The sequence below is a fragment of the Paramormyrops kingsleyae genome, chromosome 24 (assembly GCF_048594095.1).
Source record: "Paramormyrops kingsleyae isolate MSU_618 chromosome 24, PKINGS_0.4, whole genome shotgun sequence".
Taxonomy (NCBI): Eukaryota; Metazoa; Chordata; class Actinopteri; order Osteoglossiformes; family Mormyridae; genus Paramormyrops; species Paramormyrops kingsleyae.
The window spans coordinates 10,403,142-10,421,466 of NC_132820.1; the positions used below are offsets into that span (position 1 = coordinate 10,403,142).

General features: G+C 43.5%; 1 protein-coding gene and 1 long non-coding RNA gene across 5 annotated transcripts in view; one reads left to right on the top strand and one right to left on the bottom strand.

The window, feature by feature from the left end:
• Nucleotides 1–401: 401 nt before the first annotated feature.
• LOC111860898 (uncharacterized) overlaps nucleotides 402–18,325 on the top strand; it is a 33,370-nt gene continuing 15,446 nt past the window's right edge. For all 3 annotated transcript variants that reach the window (XR_011985170.1, XR_011985171.1, XR_011985172.1), the window contains exon 1: nucleotides 402–793. This is a non-coding gene — a long non-coding RNA (uncharacterized lncRNA). The remainder of the gene's footprint in view (nucleotides 794–18,325) is intronic.
• The window catches only part of gabrb4 (gamma-aminobutyric acid type A receptor subunit beta4), a 50,937-nt gene continuing 37,144 nt past the window's right edge, over nucleotides 4,533–18,325 (bottom strand). Inside the window, exons 5-10 of one of the 2 annotated variants that reach the window (XM_023845054.2) lie at nucleotides 14,283–14,365; nucleotides 9,504–9,641; nucleotides 8,774–8,926; nucleotides 7,624–7,880; nucleotides 7,025–7,114; nucleotides 4,533–6,674 (exon numbers count right to left, since the gene is read on the bottom strand). In XM_023845054.2, coding sequence (XP_023700822.1) covers nucleotides 6,321–6,674; nucleotides 7,025–7,114; nucleotides 7,624–7,880; nucleotides 8,774–8,926; nucleotides 9,504–9,641; nucleotides 14,283–14,365 — 1,075 coding nt within the window. In that variant the 3' untranslated portion in view covers nucleotides 4,533–6,320. The remainder of the gene's footprint in view (nucleotides 6,675–7,024; nucleotides 7,115–7,623; nucleotides 7,881–8,773; nucleotides 8,927–9,503; nucleotides 9,642–14,282; nucleotides 14,366–18,325) is intronic. The other variant, XM_023845055.2, reaches the window with a different exon arrangement.

Consider the following 18,325-nt stretch of genomic DNA (forward strand, 5'->3'; position numbering starts at 1 on the left):
CTAATGACATCGAGCAAAAAACTGAAGCAAACCCGTACTCCATTGCAGCGAGTCCCCGATGCACTTATTAATAAGATTCCATAATATAACCGCGTGTCTCTAATATGGTTTCAACACAAAATGCATTTACTGTTAATCTCCAGCGTCTACAAACGTCAACAGCGATTTACTTCAGCCATCACACAGAAATTGCGCGTCTTTCTCCTTTAGGAAATGTGACCGGATCTGACCGATTTACAAAAATAAACTGTCTGAAACGAAAGACATGCAACGAAACCAAAAATAATTATAATAATAAAAAAACTAAAATAAAATTAAAAAGAAATGTTGTTTTTTTTCCTCTTTTCCTTTTTAGAAACTCTGTTTGCAGAATTGCGTCAGTGCTGCAAAAGCCTCATGCTTTTAGCAGTGAAGCTGGCTGCTATTACGTACTGCCCTGTTATTGATCATGCAATAAGAAATATTAAGTGAAAGGTATGCTATTTACAGCTCGGTTCACTAGTAATTACACATATACACAATAGGCAAGAAAAGTTCACATTGAAGTCAGTACCGCGGCTCGGTACCTCGCCTACTCTCCGCTGATGGTCCGCGCCGGTCCAATGAGCTGCGGCCCGGGGGACAGGACGGGAAAGCGGACACACGTCGGGCTGAGTCTCACTCGCAGCTTCCCCGGCCCGGTTTACCAGCGACCGGACGGTTTTCTGTGAAAACTCGCCTGTGCGCCCTACTCTGCACAGCGCCGCTGCGGACACCATCCGCAGGCCAGCGTCTCCGGAGACCCACAGTTGTGGTGAGTTCACCTATACGCGTTTTGTCTTCGTGATTTAAAAAAAAAAAAAAATTACCTGCGTGTTGTAAGAGCACAAAACTAATGTATTTTTCACAGTATAAGCTCATTTTGGTCATTACATTGTCACTGTGCCGTAGTTTTGTGGGGGAGGCTAGGTTTCCAGTCCTAAAAGGAGGACCCTTCTTGATCACGTAGGCTGAAGAAAACCGAACAAGAAACAAAGATAACTTAAAAAAAAACAAAAAAATAAATAAAATAAACGTTCAATTCATTGACCCACAAATACAGTTACATCACTGAAAGGAAACAGTAGGCCATACTCATTTTAAGTGTTTTAACATCATCAAAAAGCACTCTATAAACTCCACAAAACCCAACATAAATATATTTCCCACAAGTTTAAAAATAGTATAATGACAAAAAAGTAGGATATTGGTAATGTTACACAAACACAAGTGTATTTCATGGAATTACCTCAAATACACCGCTGTTAAGTATGGAACATGGAATCATAATGTTGTGAATGTGTGGTGAGGTGTAAATAAGTGCAACATGGTTCATTTAGGGTATTTTTAGGGTTATTGGAGGCCAAGATGAATAATATTAAATTAAGTTTGTCAGTAATACCGTCGCATCTCTTGACCAGTTCCTTCATGCCAGTATTTTTGCATCGTCCAGTTAAGAAGGCTAGCCTCACAAAATCCCATGCACTGTTCATCAGACAGTAAACCGTAAATGGTTTTCTGCAAAGCAGTATGAAAAGGCGATGTTAAAGCATGACAAGCTTGTGACCAGTAGTCAATTTCATATCCACATATGCGGTACACGTTCAGCACGTAATGTGGTTTCGCGGTGCTTTTTAAGTGTTCACTGTAAGGCCCGATCTGAAATTCTGTCAGGCATTTTCCACAACTGCTCCAGCCCTCCAGTTCTTCACCGGTATCTGACCATGGTACCAATCAACACTGAAGATCACGCTAATGCTGCTGTCCGCTTTCCTCATTCCACCCATCCGCTCGAGGGAGGGGCAGGGGATTTTAGAGGCGGAAAGGCAATGGCATCCATAATTGCTTGCTTCGTCGCTATGGCTGCGCTAGCTTGACTGTATTAGGAGTCTTATCACATAATGGCACATGGTTGTGTAGCTGTAGAGGTGGACAGGGGACCCTGCGAGTTGACTACTGTTAGATGACTCTGTGACTCTGCTATCGAACAATATATCTGGGAGACAAATGTCATTAAACAGCAACTAGATAGATTCTGCCCTCTGGTTTTCATCCATCTCAGTCCAACCAAGTCAATTTATCTTCTAAAATACAGTGTGATATATATATATATATATATATATATATATATATATATATATATATATATATATATATATATATATGCGGGCCGTGTTAATTAGTTTGTAGATAACTCTTTTCACTTATCTTGCTAGACGTGTCTTAATTATGGGTTATTTACCCGTTTAACTATGGTAGTGACTTATAGTACTTGAGTCTACAAATGTTGAACACTAACACATCTAAAAGATCTCAGAATGGAGACTGTGAAGAGCATTGATTGGGCTACAGCAACATTGTCTTTCTTAAAAGGCAAATGGTGGCTCGTGACCTCATGTCACTGAATTCGGGTGGACGTTGGTTCCATTGTGCGTTAAAGTTTTTCTAGTTTTTATAACCACCAAACTACGAATTCTGGCTGTTTACAGTGGCACAATGAAAAATGATTGTGATTTTCGCTTGGCCGAATGCAGCGTAGACCAAGCTAACCTTTTTAAACAGAGATCTCTGGCTCTGAGTGCTAATTTCATCACCAACAGAATATGTTTATCTGTATTTTGTGAACTCAATCTGCTCTTCCCATTTCTTTTAAAATCTTACTGTAACAGAGGGTTACACACACCTCATTCCTCACTGTGCAGTTCAGACATTGAAAGATGCTTTAATCATGGCGGAATGAACAAACAGCAAAGCCTCTCATCCTTACAATGGCTGCACCATGATTAATATGTCAGAAATTGTCTCATCCTCTGCGTAAGGCGTGTTTTAAACTGGGCAACTTCAACACCAGTGCATACTGGGACTTAAATTCAGAATGAATTTCCACAGTGTTTCCTAGAACATTTTAGTCTGAAACGGGGGCATGTTTCACAGAGTGAGTTTGCGATTTACCGCACGCCCTTTTCCTTGGCGAAAGTTTCCGCGAGCTCTGTGATTTAACGCCTTAAATTGGACTATCAGCGGCACAATCCGGGACGCCCCGTCCGCTGGCCGACTCTCCCGTCCTCCCCGGCTCTGAATAGTCTGCCAGAAATGCATCGCAATGAAACGGTATTGCAGGATTTCCTGTAGTGCATGCCGTGCCTGACTTGGGCAAAGAAAGGATGCATAGATACCGCGTTTGTACGGTGAGGGTTTCCAGGTTAAGGAAGAAGCTGCTGTTTGATGGATCGGAAGGCAAAACTGAATGCTAACTTACTGCATTGAAACAAAACATGACACATTTACTTAGAGGCTACGAAGGAGTATATAACAGAAAAGTTCATGTCTCTCTAATTATGCTCTAAAAATGATCTCCCACTTGAGCAAGGCTCACTATTTTCCATAGTACTTATCGATTGTGTGGGATGGAATCAGTACAGCTCAGTGTTTGATCTATAACCCATGATTAACAAGCCTACTCTGGAGAATGATTCTTAAACTACCTGTTGCCTGTCAAAGACAGGGTTGTATGACAATATTAGTTAATAGCTCTGGAATTCTGATCCAATGACCTGCTGACCTGCAGCGTCCCACATGGGACGTGATGAAAACAAACGAAAAAAGAAAGTCCCCGCTGAGTAGCCTCGGACTTATGTTTTGCATGTAATATCTTTCGGTATTAAGGCAACGTTTAAGCAATGTCCTGTTTTCGGTGTAGTTAATTTCGAGCTAGGTACTGTAGATGCTGAGAAAAGTATTTTTTTTAAAAAAAATCTTTTTGTTTATACATCTAATATTTACAAGGCTGTGGTAGATTACCACAAAATGCGCATGACTCAGGCTGGTGCCACTAAACTTTCACACGTTTCTTCAACGCAAAACCATTTACAGTGATTTGATAGAAGCAGCTGGGGGAAGAGGTTTGAGGAGCGGTGGCCGGTCAGGATTAGCTACGAGCGAGTATCACGATTCTCCCTGATTTTGATTCGAGTGACCTTATTCAGGCCATGTGGTTTTCACGGTGCTCCGAAAGCGAAAGGCGACCCTCCTCTTGTTCCCCCTTCATTTAATTTTCCCAGCGGTGGAGGAGATACAGAGCTGGCCTATCACATTCCCTTCAAATCCCCCCCCCCCCCCCAATTCCCCAAGTTTGGTGCCCCCAGCATGTCTCACCGGTGCCACAGAAGTTTAGTGGATTTGGCCTATCATCAGCCTTTCGTTGAGGACCACGGCAGGCCCACCCTGTGGTGTCCCAGTGTCCTTCCAAAGACTGCTTATCCCTCAGTTCCACCAGACAAACCCCCCCCAAAACCCACTCACACCTTCCAAGCCTCCATTTTTGCCTCTGCACCAACATCCCACTGTGCGGCGCCTACATGATTTTCGCAACAGTGCCAATTCAGTGACATGATTATGTGAATGTCTTAAATGCGGCCTCTTTGGCGTTCACATATCGGGCGATTACAAGCTGTGTTCATATATTAAGTCGCAGATTGAATTTAACGGTGTTGCGTTAACACCACAGAAATGGCTTAATCTTACGTTTTTTTTTTTTTTTTCCTTGCTCTTTCGGAGCGCAAGAGCACACTGAGGCACCGTGAAATTGACCGTGGATCTTTGCATCATATGAGCCAGACCGGCACGGAAACTGCTCCGAGTGCAGGCCATCGTTCCTCGTAATGGAATCTCACCGAAGTCTGAGGCCTGGGCCAAGAAAAGATGATAGATGGAAAGGATTCTTTACAAGCCATTGCGGTTGTTAATGTCAGCTAATGGCTTCTGTTGCACGTCTTGTTCATCCTGCTAGAGGGCTTATCTGTCTCCTGGTTATTATCACGTTGTTTTGCCTCTCCAATTTGTTCCGAAAAGATCCGACATCAGTAGTAGAGGTGGACAACAGTGCATGAGGTGATAAGAGTTGGGAGGGTAGCTGGGGATCGGGGTTCTACAACTGACCTCTGTGACCTACAGACCACCTTACGAAACCTTGTCAGACCAGCTCCGGAAACCTCTATTACACTTCAAACAGGGCACCTTTCCACAAAACTCCATCATCAAGGCATTGACACTACAGTAATGCCATAAGTAACTGCCATTCACACTATGCATTGATATGTCCATTTACTGTATATTTAAAACAGAAAACAACAATGATGATATCCCCTTTTTAATATACAATATTTTTTATACATCTTTATACGGCTGATGGGAAAAAAAACGCTTCAAATCCAAGCTATAACTGACCGAGAAGTTCCTTGCAAGTACTGACAGAACACAAAGCTGGATATGAGGTGGCTGATTATTTACAAAACACATGGAGCACTGAGAACCAATTTGAAATAAGGGATACACTTACAGACCAACCATGTCATATGTGATACTGAATGAAGGAATCTACAGTATATGTTAATTTGTCAAATAATCAAGATGAATAAAGCCTACTGGTGCCCCATTACCTAATTATTCACTAACTACAGAGCTTGTGGAGGTGAAGACTCCCAAAACACACTGTTTTCAAGACCAAGTAACAATGATTATAATCATAATAAAAAATACCCCAAGAACTTGCTCGAAAAAACATTATGGTAAGAAAGAAATCGACGCTTCTGCCCCCAGCTGTGGGCTGAAAAACGTGGCGATTAAAACCTCGAAATGACCACGAGATGTCGACCGCGGGGCAGGGCTGATGTCCGAGAAAGGAACGATGTCGCTCGGAAACCGAGGAACAGCGAGCTCTCCAAAAGCGGTTACTGTACAGAGTAGGAAACTGGGAATCCCGCAGATTTCTCCATGGGAACAGGAAAAGCAGGCAGTTGGGGGGGTTTCTCTTGAGCAACACGCCTCCTTTTGCTTCGCAAACTGCCATGGGAACGCAGATTATGGTGTGTATCGATAAAAAGCCAACGAGTCTCTCCGAACTGTCCTCTTTTTTTTGTATTTTTTTGTTTGTTTGTTTTTTTTTGTTTTTTAACGATGTTTCTTTTTCTTTTAGCAAAAATATCATGCAGTCTTGAGTCCAAATCCGCTTAGGGATTTGAGGTGTTTTCGTTTGTTTGCTTGTTTCAGAAGGAACGGAAATTCAAAGGCCTGAAATGTTTCTCTCGCTTTTTTTTTTTAAACATTCAAGTCATTCTATTAATACTTTTTACATCAGAAAAGTCTTTTAGATTTACACGCATGTGTATATATAAATATAATATGTATAAATATGCATATACATATATAGCAATTAGTATATGTATATACATATTTTCCAATCGTATCAAAGCCAATTTAATGTGCTCTCAAAATATGGCCCATGTTTCCTAAACTGATGCACATCAATTCACATAGTATAACCAGTAGATTAGGTTAAAGAATCCAAAAGTAATGGGAAAAATGACCCGGGACCATTTGTCAATGGTGCTGACGTCGGAAAGGTTTGGGATTTTCAACTTCAGCTTCGACGACCGCCTCCGGAGCCTACAGTTAGCCCGGTTCCGCATGGCACTGCGGTCGAGCGAGTGGTGCCCGAACCCGTCCCGGGAGGTTACCGGCTTCCGGAACTGCACGCCGGAGCTGTCGAAGGACATGACGGAGTTCCTGGAGTCGCTGACGCTGCTCCCCAGGTCGGAGTGCATCACCTCATTGTTCATCTCCAGCGTCGTCAGGAGGATGTTCCCGTATGCATCCACCTAGAGCGGCGACACGGAAAAGAGCATCTCAGCTGCGCAGCTGCGGGCTTCCGTCACAGCAGAATCACTCAGCACCCTTAACTTAGTCTGTTTTATGGTTTCAGTCCGACGTGAATGCAATGATGACATGAACAGAAATGGCACATGGCTAGATGCTACGCTAAAAATACCAACGTGAGAGTTTAGTTATCACTCACAAGACCAAAAGGTCTTCTTACTTATGCTCAACTCCTAACTCATAAAGCATAATTGCTGGAAAACAGGTTTAACAAGATACTACTACAGGGTGACCTTTGCACTCATCCACGCTCAGTGGCCAGTCAGCTAGTATGACATCTAAAGGAATGTACCCCAACTTTTCTTTGTTCCTCGAGATACAGATTCCTTCGCTGTGTATATGACCTGAGGGTGTTGGTTTGAAACGGCGCTGAAATGGAGTCCTTGCGATGTCAAAAAGAAAAGTGAAGAGAACATTAAAACGTCCAGATTACAGCGACAACAAAGCACATTCTCCAAATATATACTACGCATAAACATGACAATAACCCGTAATAAGTTCCACAGAAGCATGGCACGTCATATTTCAGTATGCAAGACGGAAAGCGTAAGTAAGCGGTAACCTGGTAATGGTCACATAACACTTGTACAGCTTCAGCACAGCATGAACAGATAGTTAAATGGGGAAAAACTACAATCAATTAAATTAAATGTTACTATTCGAGGAAAGCAATGGATGATGTTTTTGAAGCACACGCTATGTCTTCCAGCACATCGAACCTCAGGTCCCTGTGAGTCTACGTCTGTCGCACGTGAGGATCCATATTAACACATCCCTAGAGATAGCTACGCGTGATCCAGCTTAAAACTCAGACATTTAAGAGTGGAGTCGGGCACGTACGCATGTAAAATGCTACTGGGCGAGGTGGGGGGGGGATCCACAGACACAAACCTGCTCTCTCATGCGCTTCTCCTCGTAGCGCTGACGCTCGTTGTTGGCTTTGTTGAGCCTCTCGTTGACCTTCTTCTGCTGTTGGGGCCCCCGGCCAAAGAACACATAGTTTACAAAGGCATATTCAAGCAGGGCCAGGAACACAAACACAAAGCAGCCCATGAGGTAGACGTCGATGGCTTTGACATAGGGGATCTTTGGGAGGGTCTCTCGCAGGTGGGTGTTGATGGTTGTCATGGTGAGCACCGTCGTAACACCTGCCATTGGCAGAAAGGAAAAACCATTAGCAAAATGGCACATGATACATATGACCAGCGTGCCAGTCAAGGTCAACTAATTATGAACTGAGCCTGAAGACATCTTTTAGATTGACTTCCGTCTGTACATAGCATTGAGCGGCCTACATTTCACATACAGCTCTGGAAAAAATTAAGAGACTGCCTTTTTTTTTAAAAAAAAATCTGCATTTTTAAATCCTAGTTTAATCCCGATGCTGCTGGCAGAGGCTACAGTGAATGACAGGTTGCTTCCAGGCTCAAAGTTTCTAAGACAGCAGTACGCAAGAACAAGGTGAAACAGGAGACACTGGGAATGACCGAAAACCAGCCAGGAAGAAAGCAGAAGCAACTTTCGAATGCCAAAGATGCCCACCGACTTATCCTGCAGTGCGTCATAAATCTGAGGATGACCTCAAGTGACCTTCAAAAAGAATGGGAAACATTAAGTGGTGTGAAGTGCACTGCTAGGACAATTCATAACAGGCTCCTAGAAGCAGGCCTGAAGACCAATAAAGCAAGGAAGACGCCCTTCATCAATGAGAAGCAGGGAAGAGCCAGGTTAGAGTTTGCAAAAAAATGTATGTTTTACGCAGGCGCATACCCATAAATTAAGAAATAAGTGAAACTTTTTTGCTTTGGTCTCTTAATTTTTTGCAGAGCTGTATGTTGCCAACCTCTAAAGCTTAGTATCCAGCAGCAGTAGTGAGTGACTGACATGTCTCTGAGCTTTGTAGAAATCCAGCTAACAGTCCCCGGTCCCTTGAGGCTGCTCTGGTACCAATGTCACACCAAACATCATGGTGGGAAGGTGATACACACACTTGAAATATCCCTCTTAAGCACCCTGTCCTTTCCCAGTGCAGCCAACTCACCCAGGGCCACCCGAGCAGCAGAGGCATCGTAATTGATCCAGAAGGAGACCCAGGAGAGGATGGTGATCAGGATAGAAGGCATGTAGGTCTGCAGGATGAAGTAGCCGATGTTTCTCTTGATCCTGAAGCTCAGGGAGAGCCGAGGATAAGAGCCTTAAAGATGAACAGGAACGGAGAGGAGAGAGAAACAGAGTCTACGTTAATGACAGGGAAGGGAAGAAGGAAAGTCTAGTGCTCCATGTATCCATTTCTCCGTGTGCCCTCGCAGGCTGCTTCATCTCTTCAGTTCCTTCATTTTAAGGAACAGGTTCGATTTCCGATTGAATGCGGCGCAGACTTGCAAGCACAGCATCCTTTTCGGTTCCCTGGTGCTTTCTCTCTTTTTCCTCAGTGCGGGGAGATCGGCAGCATTTGTCCCGCTGTGGGAACCACAGCTGCCCAACACGCTTAAGGGAGGTTTATGGATCCTGATCTCGGCTCTCTGCAGTCTGCCTGCTTTTTAATTTTAGAGCAAGTCTCCTCTGACATGTGCCATGCGAAAAACTTTTATAACTGAGTAGATGGGGTGTGGCTCCTCCTGGGAGTGAGTCAGGTGACCATCATTGCTCACATTGATTGGCTCCATCTCTGATCTGAACAGTCTTCTAAAGGTACTGTGATCAACAAGTCATCAAAGAGTTTCCCTGAAACAGAACAATAGGTGTGTCATTGTTTCCCCATGGGCCCTTACCTGTGGTGAATCTGACCTCCCTCGATACCAGGTGTAACTCAACGATGGAGAACTGAGGCAGCTCCAGCTTGTCCACACCTGTCACTGCGTTGTCCCCACCTTGCCAGAAGAACACAATGTCGTCTGTTGTGTATCCATCTGTGAAGAGGAGGACAACGGTTAGGTGATTGGACTTGGTTAACAGTTGCTTCAGAGAAAATGCACCAGGAGGAGACTGGACAAATGCTTCGGTGAGATCATACCGATCATATTCTTGTTTAGAGAGATTAGACCAGTCAGATGCTGCTTTGGGGGATCATACCAATTGAATACTGCTTCAGGGAGATTAGTGCAATTGGATGCTGCTTCAGATAGATCGGACCAATCGGATGCTGCTTTGAGGAAGTCAGACTCACCGCATGCTGCTTTCAGGAGATTGTACCAATCAAATGCTTTTTAAATGACATTAGACCAGCCGAGTGCTGCTTTCAGTTAGATCGGACCAATTAGATGAAACAGCTGCTAGTTGTGGAATGCAGTTTGACCAATCAGGTGCAGCTTTCGGGACATGTGAAACCGCTGGGCTCTATATTGCAGTCCCTCTTGGAATTGTGACACCAAAACTGAATCATAATTCCGCTCCCCTACTGCCCTCCTCTCCCTGGGAATTTCATTTCCTTAACGTTGAGGCTCCTGCTATATTTCACACTTTAATTACCACCCTGCCACCCCCCCCTCCCACTTGTGCAAGCATCCCACTGGGGGGTTGTACAGTTTCCCAGGCTGGGATCCATCCGTTTTTAATCATTTTCTCAATCATGTCTCTGAAAGACTTTTTTTTTTGGCTACACTTGTTGTAGCGGCTAGCAGTATTCTTAGAGTAGGGTAATTGGGTAGTTGGTAAGGATGCAGGGATTTATTTCCGGCTGGGTGTAATTATCCGGAATCCTTTCTCAGTCTCTGTTGTTCTTGCATTTTGTGTTCCTGACCCTGCATGATTTTATTGCATTTTTAAAACTGTTTTCTTGTTGACTTGAGAGGAATGAAAAAGCTGTGAGTATAGAGGTAATCTTTGGGGGAAAAAAGTGATATTTTATGGAACTAATCCAAAAAGTGAGTTTCTAGAAATGCATTCTTAGGGTTGGCAGTAGTAAATGTGTTTAATAAGTCTGACACTTTAGCCAGGTGCAACCAAAAAATCTATTTCTGGAAATGTTTCGGAACAACAGTACAGTGGCTGATTAACAAAACTTTTAACCCTTTAAACTCTCTCCGTTTTTGAGCGTCTTTCTATCCCTTTGATTTTAGACTTATTACATGGTATGAACATCAGTCAGCCACATATGCTGTGTGTTTTTGGTAACTTGCATGTTTATATATATATATATATATATATATATATATATATATATATATATATATATATATATGTTTATATATAAATAGAATGCTGCGCTTTATTGTTATTTCTATCAGAACTCCAGCCCATTTTTGAGTCTTTTTCTAAATTAATTATTAAATAATTTTTTTTTTGTGTGGATCACTGTGGAAGCAAATATGTGCTTTGTTTTCCATCTAATCGGAATAATATCGATGTTTCATGGATTGTTAGGGGTGCGTTTTGGTGGAAAATCTTTAAAATGTATGTCTCATTGCGCACAGGATTACTCTGGAATACTTTAGCACACAATATTGCGACTTGGACGGCCGGATCGAGTAATTCCTCTCTGTGTTACACCTATCCAAAGTTACAAGCCTGAGATTAATGGGTGCAAAAATCAATGCATTTTGCGTTTGTCGGGTTCTAAGGGTTAAGGGTGTTCTGCAATAACTTTTCTCCAAAAGCCATTATAAAGAATTGACCCCCTTCCAGAGCAGGGGTGGGAAATCTTATCCGCAAAGGGTTGGTCTGTATGCAGGTTTTTGGGATAACCTTTCAGTCAGCTGTTCAAACCCAGGTGTGAGGACTCTTCAGCAAATCAGTCCTCTAATTATTAATCTAATTAGGGAGTTGCAGTGAAAACCCGCATACCCAATGGCCCTTTCTGGATCAAGTTGCCCGTTCCTGTACTAGAATCTGTGGTCAGGTGACCCCTGTTGTTTTTGCTGCAACGGTTTTCTTTTCTCTGTCTTGTGAAATTTGTTGTGCAAAGAAAAAAAAGCTACAGTCTATTTTGACCAGGATTTCAGGGTATTGGGGTTGGAGTGGAAGATTTAGACTGCAGCCCCCGGTATACATAATGAAACGTAGGTAAAAAAGAAAACAAAAAACAAATAAAACAACTAAATAGATTATTAATCAGATCAGCTCTCTTTGGCAATATAAGGTGAATGTTCCCTTTTATCCTTTAGAAGGCACTGGGGGCGTGCTCATGGCTGAAATGTTGGACGGTCCAGCAGAACCACAAAAGACAGACAGACAGACAGACAGACCGACGGACGGATGGATGGATGATCCCTCGTTAATCTTGAAGGAAATTTAGGCAGCCAGTAGCTGGAAAAACACGACGATGGAGACAATAGTGCAGACGGTAACAGAATAAAACATAAGGACTGCAGATGCAGGAGGTGTGTGCGAGTTGTGATGTAAGCAGAGTGCTGGATGGCTGCAGTGAGCTCCAGAGACAGGCAGCTGGGCCCCAGTGCAGATAGCAAGTGGACGGGGAAGATGGCATCGAAGTCCGTCTTCTGTCTTGCCAGCTATGCGAGGGTGTATACAGGGGTGAGGTCACAGGGGCACTGGCCTTAGCCAAAAGCTGATTGGCCACATTTTTATGTCACTCAATGATTTGAAACATAGGGCTTGCCCCTCAGTATGAATTATAGCCCCTCTTATGCCCGCCCCCCACCTTAAAAAAATCCTAGAATTGCCCCTGCAAGTATGCAGATTTACAGCTCGCACAACGGAAAAAAGGGTCGTGATATCATGTCCTGCTGTGTCAGAAGTGACCTTTAGTATGTTGCCATTCTGGGTTTTATCTGATACAGCCATTCAGCGGCTGTTCCGTAACACATAGCCGGTTAATAAATCATCGCCGTTTGATTACATACGGAAAGGTTACTCAGACGCGTGTATTAAATGGAGCCATCCAACAAAGAGCTCCATTCTCTTTTCAGCTTAATTGTATAAAATGCTGATATAAATTTGTTTATGTTTGTACAGGATTTTTTGGTACATTTTGTGTACTTGCAATCATATAACATTTTTTGCTGGTCTCTTGAAAAATATCTTTGAAAAACAGAAACATTTTCCCGTTGTTGGCAGGACAGTCAATAAAACAACTAAAAGTTACTCTTTAGTTGTTTATGAGATACTTTTTCCCAGAGTTTTAATTTTAGGTATTTTATACAGCAGAGCAACTCAATTCAGTACCCTGCTTAATGGTACAAGAGCAGAGCCCCTCATGGAATGCCAATTAGCAAACTTCAGTGTGTTAATGTTCCTCCCATGCTACCTGATGCACCTTTAGTGACTGCCGATGCCATAGCCTGCATTGTCAAGATGGCTATGTAATGCTATTATGGGATGTGACACAGCCAGGGAGGTTGGTACTAATCCAGCTATGTAAATATCCGGCGCACATCTTCCGTATGAAAATGCGTGAGGCTGCCTTCCTGTGACATTGTGACGCAGCAAAAGAGGTCCCACACACGCCCCGAGATCCAATAAGCTGGATGTCCCTATCCTTACTCCCGACAGTAAATGGCTAAATGTAATGAAAAAACCCCTTGAGCCAGATAAAACTTGTCATGTGACCATCTAAAAACTGTAAGTGAATTCAAAGTTACTATAAAAATTAATAACTGGCATCCCATCCCTGGGAGTGACCCTAGCTTGGGGTTCTTGCGACCACTTGGTGCAGACTTCCAGCCCGCAGCCACCTTGAGCAGGAGATGTAGCTGGAAGATGTATGGATCAATAATTAATACATCTGCTGCTCATTATTATTGCTATTGTTTTTGAGACAGTACAATGCATTTTCGCCCCTGTTTATAGCACTGGATATTTGCTAAGGATCTGTAGTCGATGTCCAGATTGAGTACGGTGCTACACTCAGCTTTATCGGTGCTAATGACACATCGATTCATTAGAGGAAACAGATTTTCATAAATGATAGTGGGTGGGTCACATGTGTGTTCCCCCACTCACTAATTATGAGCCAGCCATTTACATTTAGTGGCTATTCCACACCTAGCATTTAGCAAGCAGTGCTGTCGAAAGACCTAACCCTCCTTAGGCCTTCCTAATTAATGTTAATGCTAATTAACAATTACCATTTGTATTCCCAGGCGGGCATCACACGAAACATCATCTTATTTTACACGGGACTTTTTGTGACTTTATCACTTCACGTTTTAAATTATTTTTTCCGCTGACATTTTGCACCTGTTTACATTATTTCCCAGCCTGCTCTGGGGCGTTTTCTGACACGTGACCTTTGGTGGTTAAGTTGAGATAGTTAGTAGGACTCCAGAAGCGCCTGTTTTATTTCCTAGTAAGTAAACACTGCTGCGATTCACCGACACATTTTCTCATCCACAATATAAAAAAAAAAAAAAAACAAGAAAAGAAATCATTAGGTCCCCACGTGTTTAACTCGCTCTCAGAGGCGCCAGAGAGCGAACCTGAAGACATAAAAGGAATGGATTCTCTTTGATTTGTAGCCAGCTGACGGCAGCTCTGCACACGCCAGTTTGCCGTCCCGGCGCTTTTTAAAATGGATGCTGGGACGTTTGGCGAAATGGCAGGGAGACGGCGACACCTCCCTGGTGAATGGGCCCGGGCCGGGTTCTACCTACAGCTCTCAATCTCCAGGGTGCAGTTCTGCTCATCGAGGGGGTATCTTCTCAAGTCCATCATGCAGGCCGCCGTCGTGGTTATCCTGAGAGGGAGAACAGAGGCGGGGTGGGGGGAGTGGGGGGAGGCCGTTACCATGGTAACCTTTGGGGAAACGGCAGCTTAGCCTTGACTGCGTCGTGCACGCCCGGTAATGAGTAATGCTCAGCGTCCGCTTGTCATGCTTTGGAAAAGGGAAGAATGAAAAAATGCAATTGTTTGGTAGGCGAGTGATGAATACAGCACGTCGAAAGACAGCCCCCCCCTTTATCTTGGGGGGGGGGGGGGGTTTGTACACTAGCTGGTTTACAGCATGATGATCCTTTGTCTCTCTGCTCAGTCCCGGGTCTAGATTTCTCTCCACGCCACGATTGTCGGGCCCCTCACGGACGGCGTCTCGGCCCCCGTGTGGCAAACTGCAGCTGGGCCTGATCTGCGAACACATTTCTCCTCCTGCCGAGTCTCCCGGCAGAGACACAGTCACGTACCGGGTCACCGTTCACGTTAAAGAGACCCGGGAGGGAAGGGTGGCAGGTGAGACAGGATCCTGACGGGGGTGATCAATATCGCGGTTTCTCTGCTGCCATGACGATTAAGTGTATCATGGACTGTGACGCGCCCTGGCAATAGCTCAAAGCTCGGCAATTTCACTATCAAAGGAAAGGACTGTGATCAGCTTGCAGGTAGCATTCGGGCTCTAACTCTTGGCATAGATCCTTTCCTTCAGAAGGTATTTTAGCTACCGGTGATACTTTACTTAAAGATGTATACATTATAGATACATTCATAAAGCATTATAAACAGGGCTATAGCTATTTATAAAAATGCTGGTAAGGCTTTACATTAAGTGCACCTTCATAAAGCTTTTATATTGCATTCATAAAATGTTCAGTACACCTTTATAATGTATTCGTTAAGTATTCATAAAACATTCATAAACATCATGCATGTATACCATAACATCCTAACATCCCTTATCAGCTGTAATATACATTAATAACAAACATTATATAATAGTAACAAACATTATAATTGTATAATCATGAAATGTTTGTTATTAATGTAAATTAAAGCTATTAAGAGATGTTAGGATGTTAAGGTGTACTTGCATGCTGCTAATGAATGTTCTACAAATGCATTATGAATGCATTATGAAGGTGCACTGAATGTTCTATGAATACATAATGAATGCATTATGAAGGTGCACTTAATGTAAAGCGTTACCAAAATGCTTAACACACTACAGCCAAGCTGACTACGCATTATGAATGCTCTATGAAGCTGTCATCTAAAATGCACAGTTAAATACCTTCATAATGCATTATAATGGCCAGTATAAGAATTAAGGGTGCATTGATCGACATTATGAAGGTATCTGTAGGGCATTATAGATGAGAGCTTCACAAAGAGTTCATAGTGCACAATAAACTTGGCTATAATGTGTTGTGTCTTTTTATCAATACTTATAGCCATGTTTATAATAACTTTATGAATGCATCATAATGCATTATGAAGGTATTATACACGACTACTTTAGGTAAAGTGTTACCTAGCTACCGAGTCAGTCACGACCAAGGTTTGCTTTCTGCAGACAGTTTAATAGGAAAAATCTGGATTAAAAGACACTTGAAAAAACACAAAAATGCCTGATAGTTTGTTCTAAGTGCAGAAGTAAACATCCGCACAACTAATAACATGAATATAGTGTAGATGAATGCTGTCTGCTTGGAAAAATACTGGGGCAGTTTCAATGTACCCTTAATTTAGGAGGTACTGAATGGGTTGGCCCCCACACGTCAAGGGTTCACTAATCCCCTTTAATCCTCTGACTCCTCTTTTTACACAGAAGGCTATTTCATCCTTGGGGGGGGGGGGGGGGGCAGAACTTGAGGACCGGACTCATAGCAGAGTCCTGCAGCTGGAGAGACTTGGTATTCATGTGTAATTCACATTTCGCCTAAGTAACTTATAGTGCTTTTCCACTGCCATGAAGAACCGAGCTGTACCTCAAACTGACGGTATTCCACTGTAAATTATCCAAGCCGTAACCGTGTTGTCAGGGCCCAGCTCACTGCCGAAAGCGCGACCAAACCGAGCTGTACCGCAAACTGACGGTATTCCACTGTAAATTATCCAAGCCGTAACCGTGTTGTCAGGGCCCAGCTCACTGCCGAAAGCGCGACCAAACCGAGCTGTACCGCAAACTGACGGTATTCCACTGTAAATTATCCAAGCCGTAACCGTGTTGTCAGGGCCCAGCTCACTGCCAAAAGCGCGACCAAACCGAGCTGTACCTCAAACTGACGGTATTCCACTGTAAATTATCCAAGCCGTAACTGTGTTGTCAGGGCCCAGCTCACTGCCAAAAGCGCGACCAAACCGAGCTGTACCGCAAACTGACGGTATTCCACTGTAAATTATCCAAGCCGTAACCGTGTTGTCAGGGCCCAGCTCACTGCCGAAAGCGCGACCAAACCGAGCTGTACCGCAAACTGACGGTATTCCACTGTAAATTATCCAAGCCGTAACCGTGTTGTCAGGGCCCAGCTCACTGCCAAAAGCGCGACCAAACCGAGCTGTACCGCAAACTGACGGTATTCCACTGTAAATTATCCAAGCCGTAACCGTGTTGTCAGGGCCCAGCTCACTGCCGAAAGCGTGACCAAACCGAGCTGTGCCGCAAACTGACGGTATTCCACTGTAAATTATCCAAGCCGTAACCGTGTTGTCAGGGCCCAGCTCACTGCCGAAAGTGCGACCAAAACGAGCTGTACCGCAAACTGACGGTATTCCACTGTAAATTATCCAAGCCGTAACCGTGTTGTCAGGGCCCAGCTCACTGCCGAAAGTGTTACCAAACCGAGCTGCTTGCGTCTCCACCATCTGATTGGTCAAAATGCATGGGGACACTGCTGTTCTGCCTCGTATGCATGGATTATCTGAAGGAAAAAGGGGCATATTCTGTATATTATTATTAGTAGAATCACACATTATGATGTATTGATGCATTCCCAAACTTGGAAATTTCCAACCTCCTACTAAAAAAGTCTATAGAACAGCTGAACGGAATTGATTCGTATTGTAAATTTACACAAGCGAATGCTAATTCCGCAAGTGTTTCATGCTAACATTACGTAGTGATTCTCGCAGACATACTAGCGGATATTTCCACATAGTAAATCATGATGTCCACCGTGTGAACAGTAAATAAATATCCCTTTGGTCACTGGTGCTTTCCAAACCCGGCAAGGTCTTTAACACGCTGTACTGGGGAACCGGAGGTTTTCTATCGTAAATAATGCGAGCCGTACCCGAGCCGTACCCTCACTGACATGGCCCTACGGCTTTATTGAGCATGGTTCCAAAGCGAGCTGGAACCGTGCTGTAACTAGGCTCGGGTCGGGTCTTGGTTCCTGAATGCCAGTGGAAAAGCGCCATTTTAGGGAAAACAGTGAGTGCATTTAAAAATAGGCGTATTTACAGATATAGATACACTAGACATTCTGCACCCAGTACCAAGAGCTAGGAAGATACAAATAATTAAGTAATCAAGAAGTCAGCATTTTCAGTGATGATGAATCAGAAAAAGTGTATTAATGATCACTTTCCTTACGGTTTAATATGTAACAGTTTTATATAACCAGAGACAAATGGCATTTAAAAAAAGATCTTCCAGACACAAAATGATTATTGATGCTCACTTACTAGAGTTAATACGTTTCCTCAGTACTCTCATAACTCAGCATTATCAGCATCACATAATAACACGAATCATTTGCTTTTTCATTTAACTGTAACACGATTACTGGACCTTCACTGCAACTTTTTACACCAACTTCAGATTTTAAACTGGCGGCTCACTGGCTCTGGTTTTCTCCCGCAGTCCAAAAACATCCATTCATGCATTTTCTGAAACATCTTGTCCTGTTGGGGGGGGTCTGGAGCCCAGCCAGGAGCATGCACATGTATCCTGTGATGGACTGGTGTCCTGTTTCAGCTGTGCCCT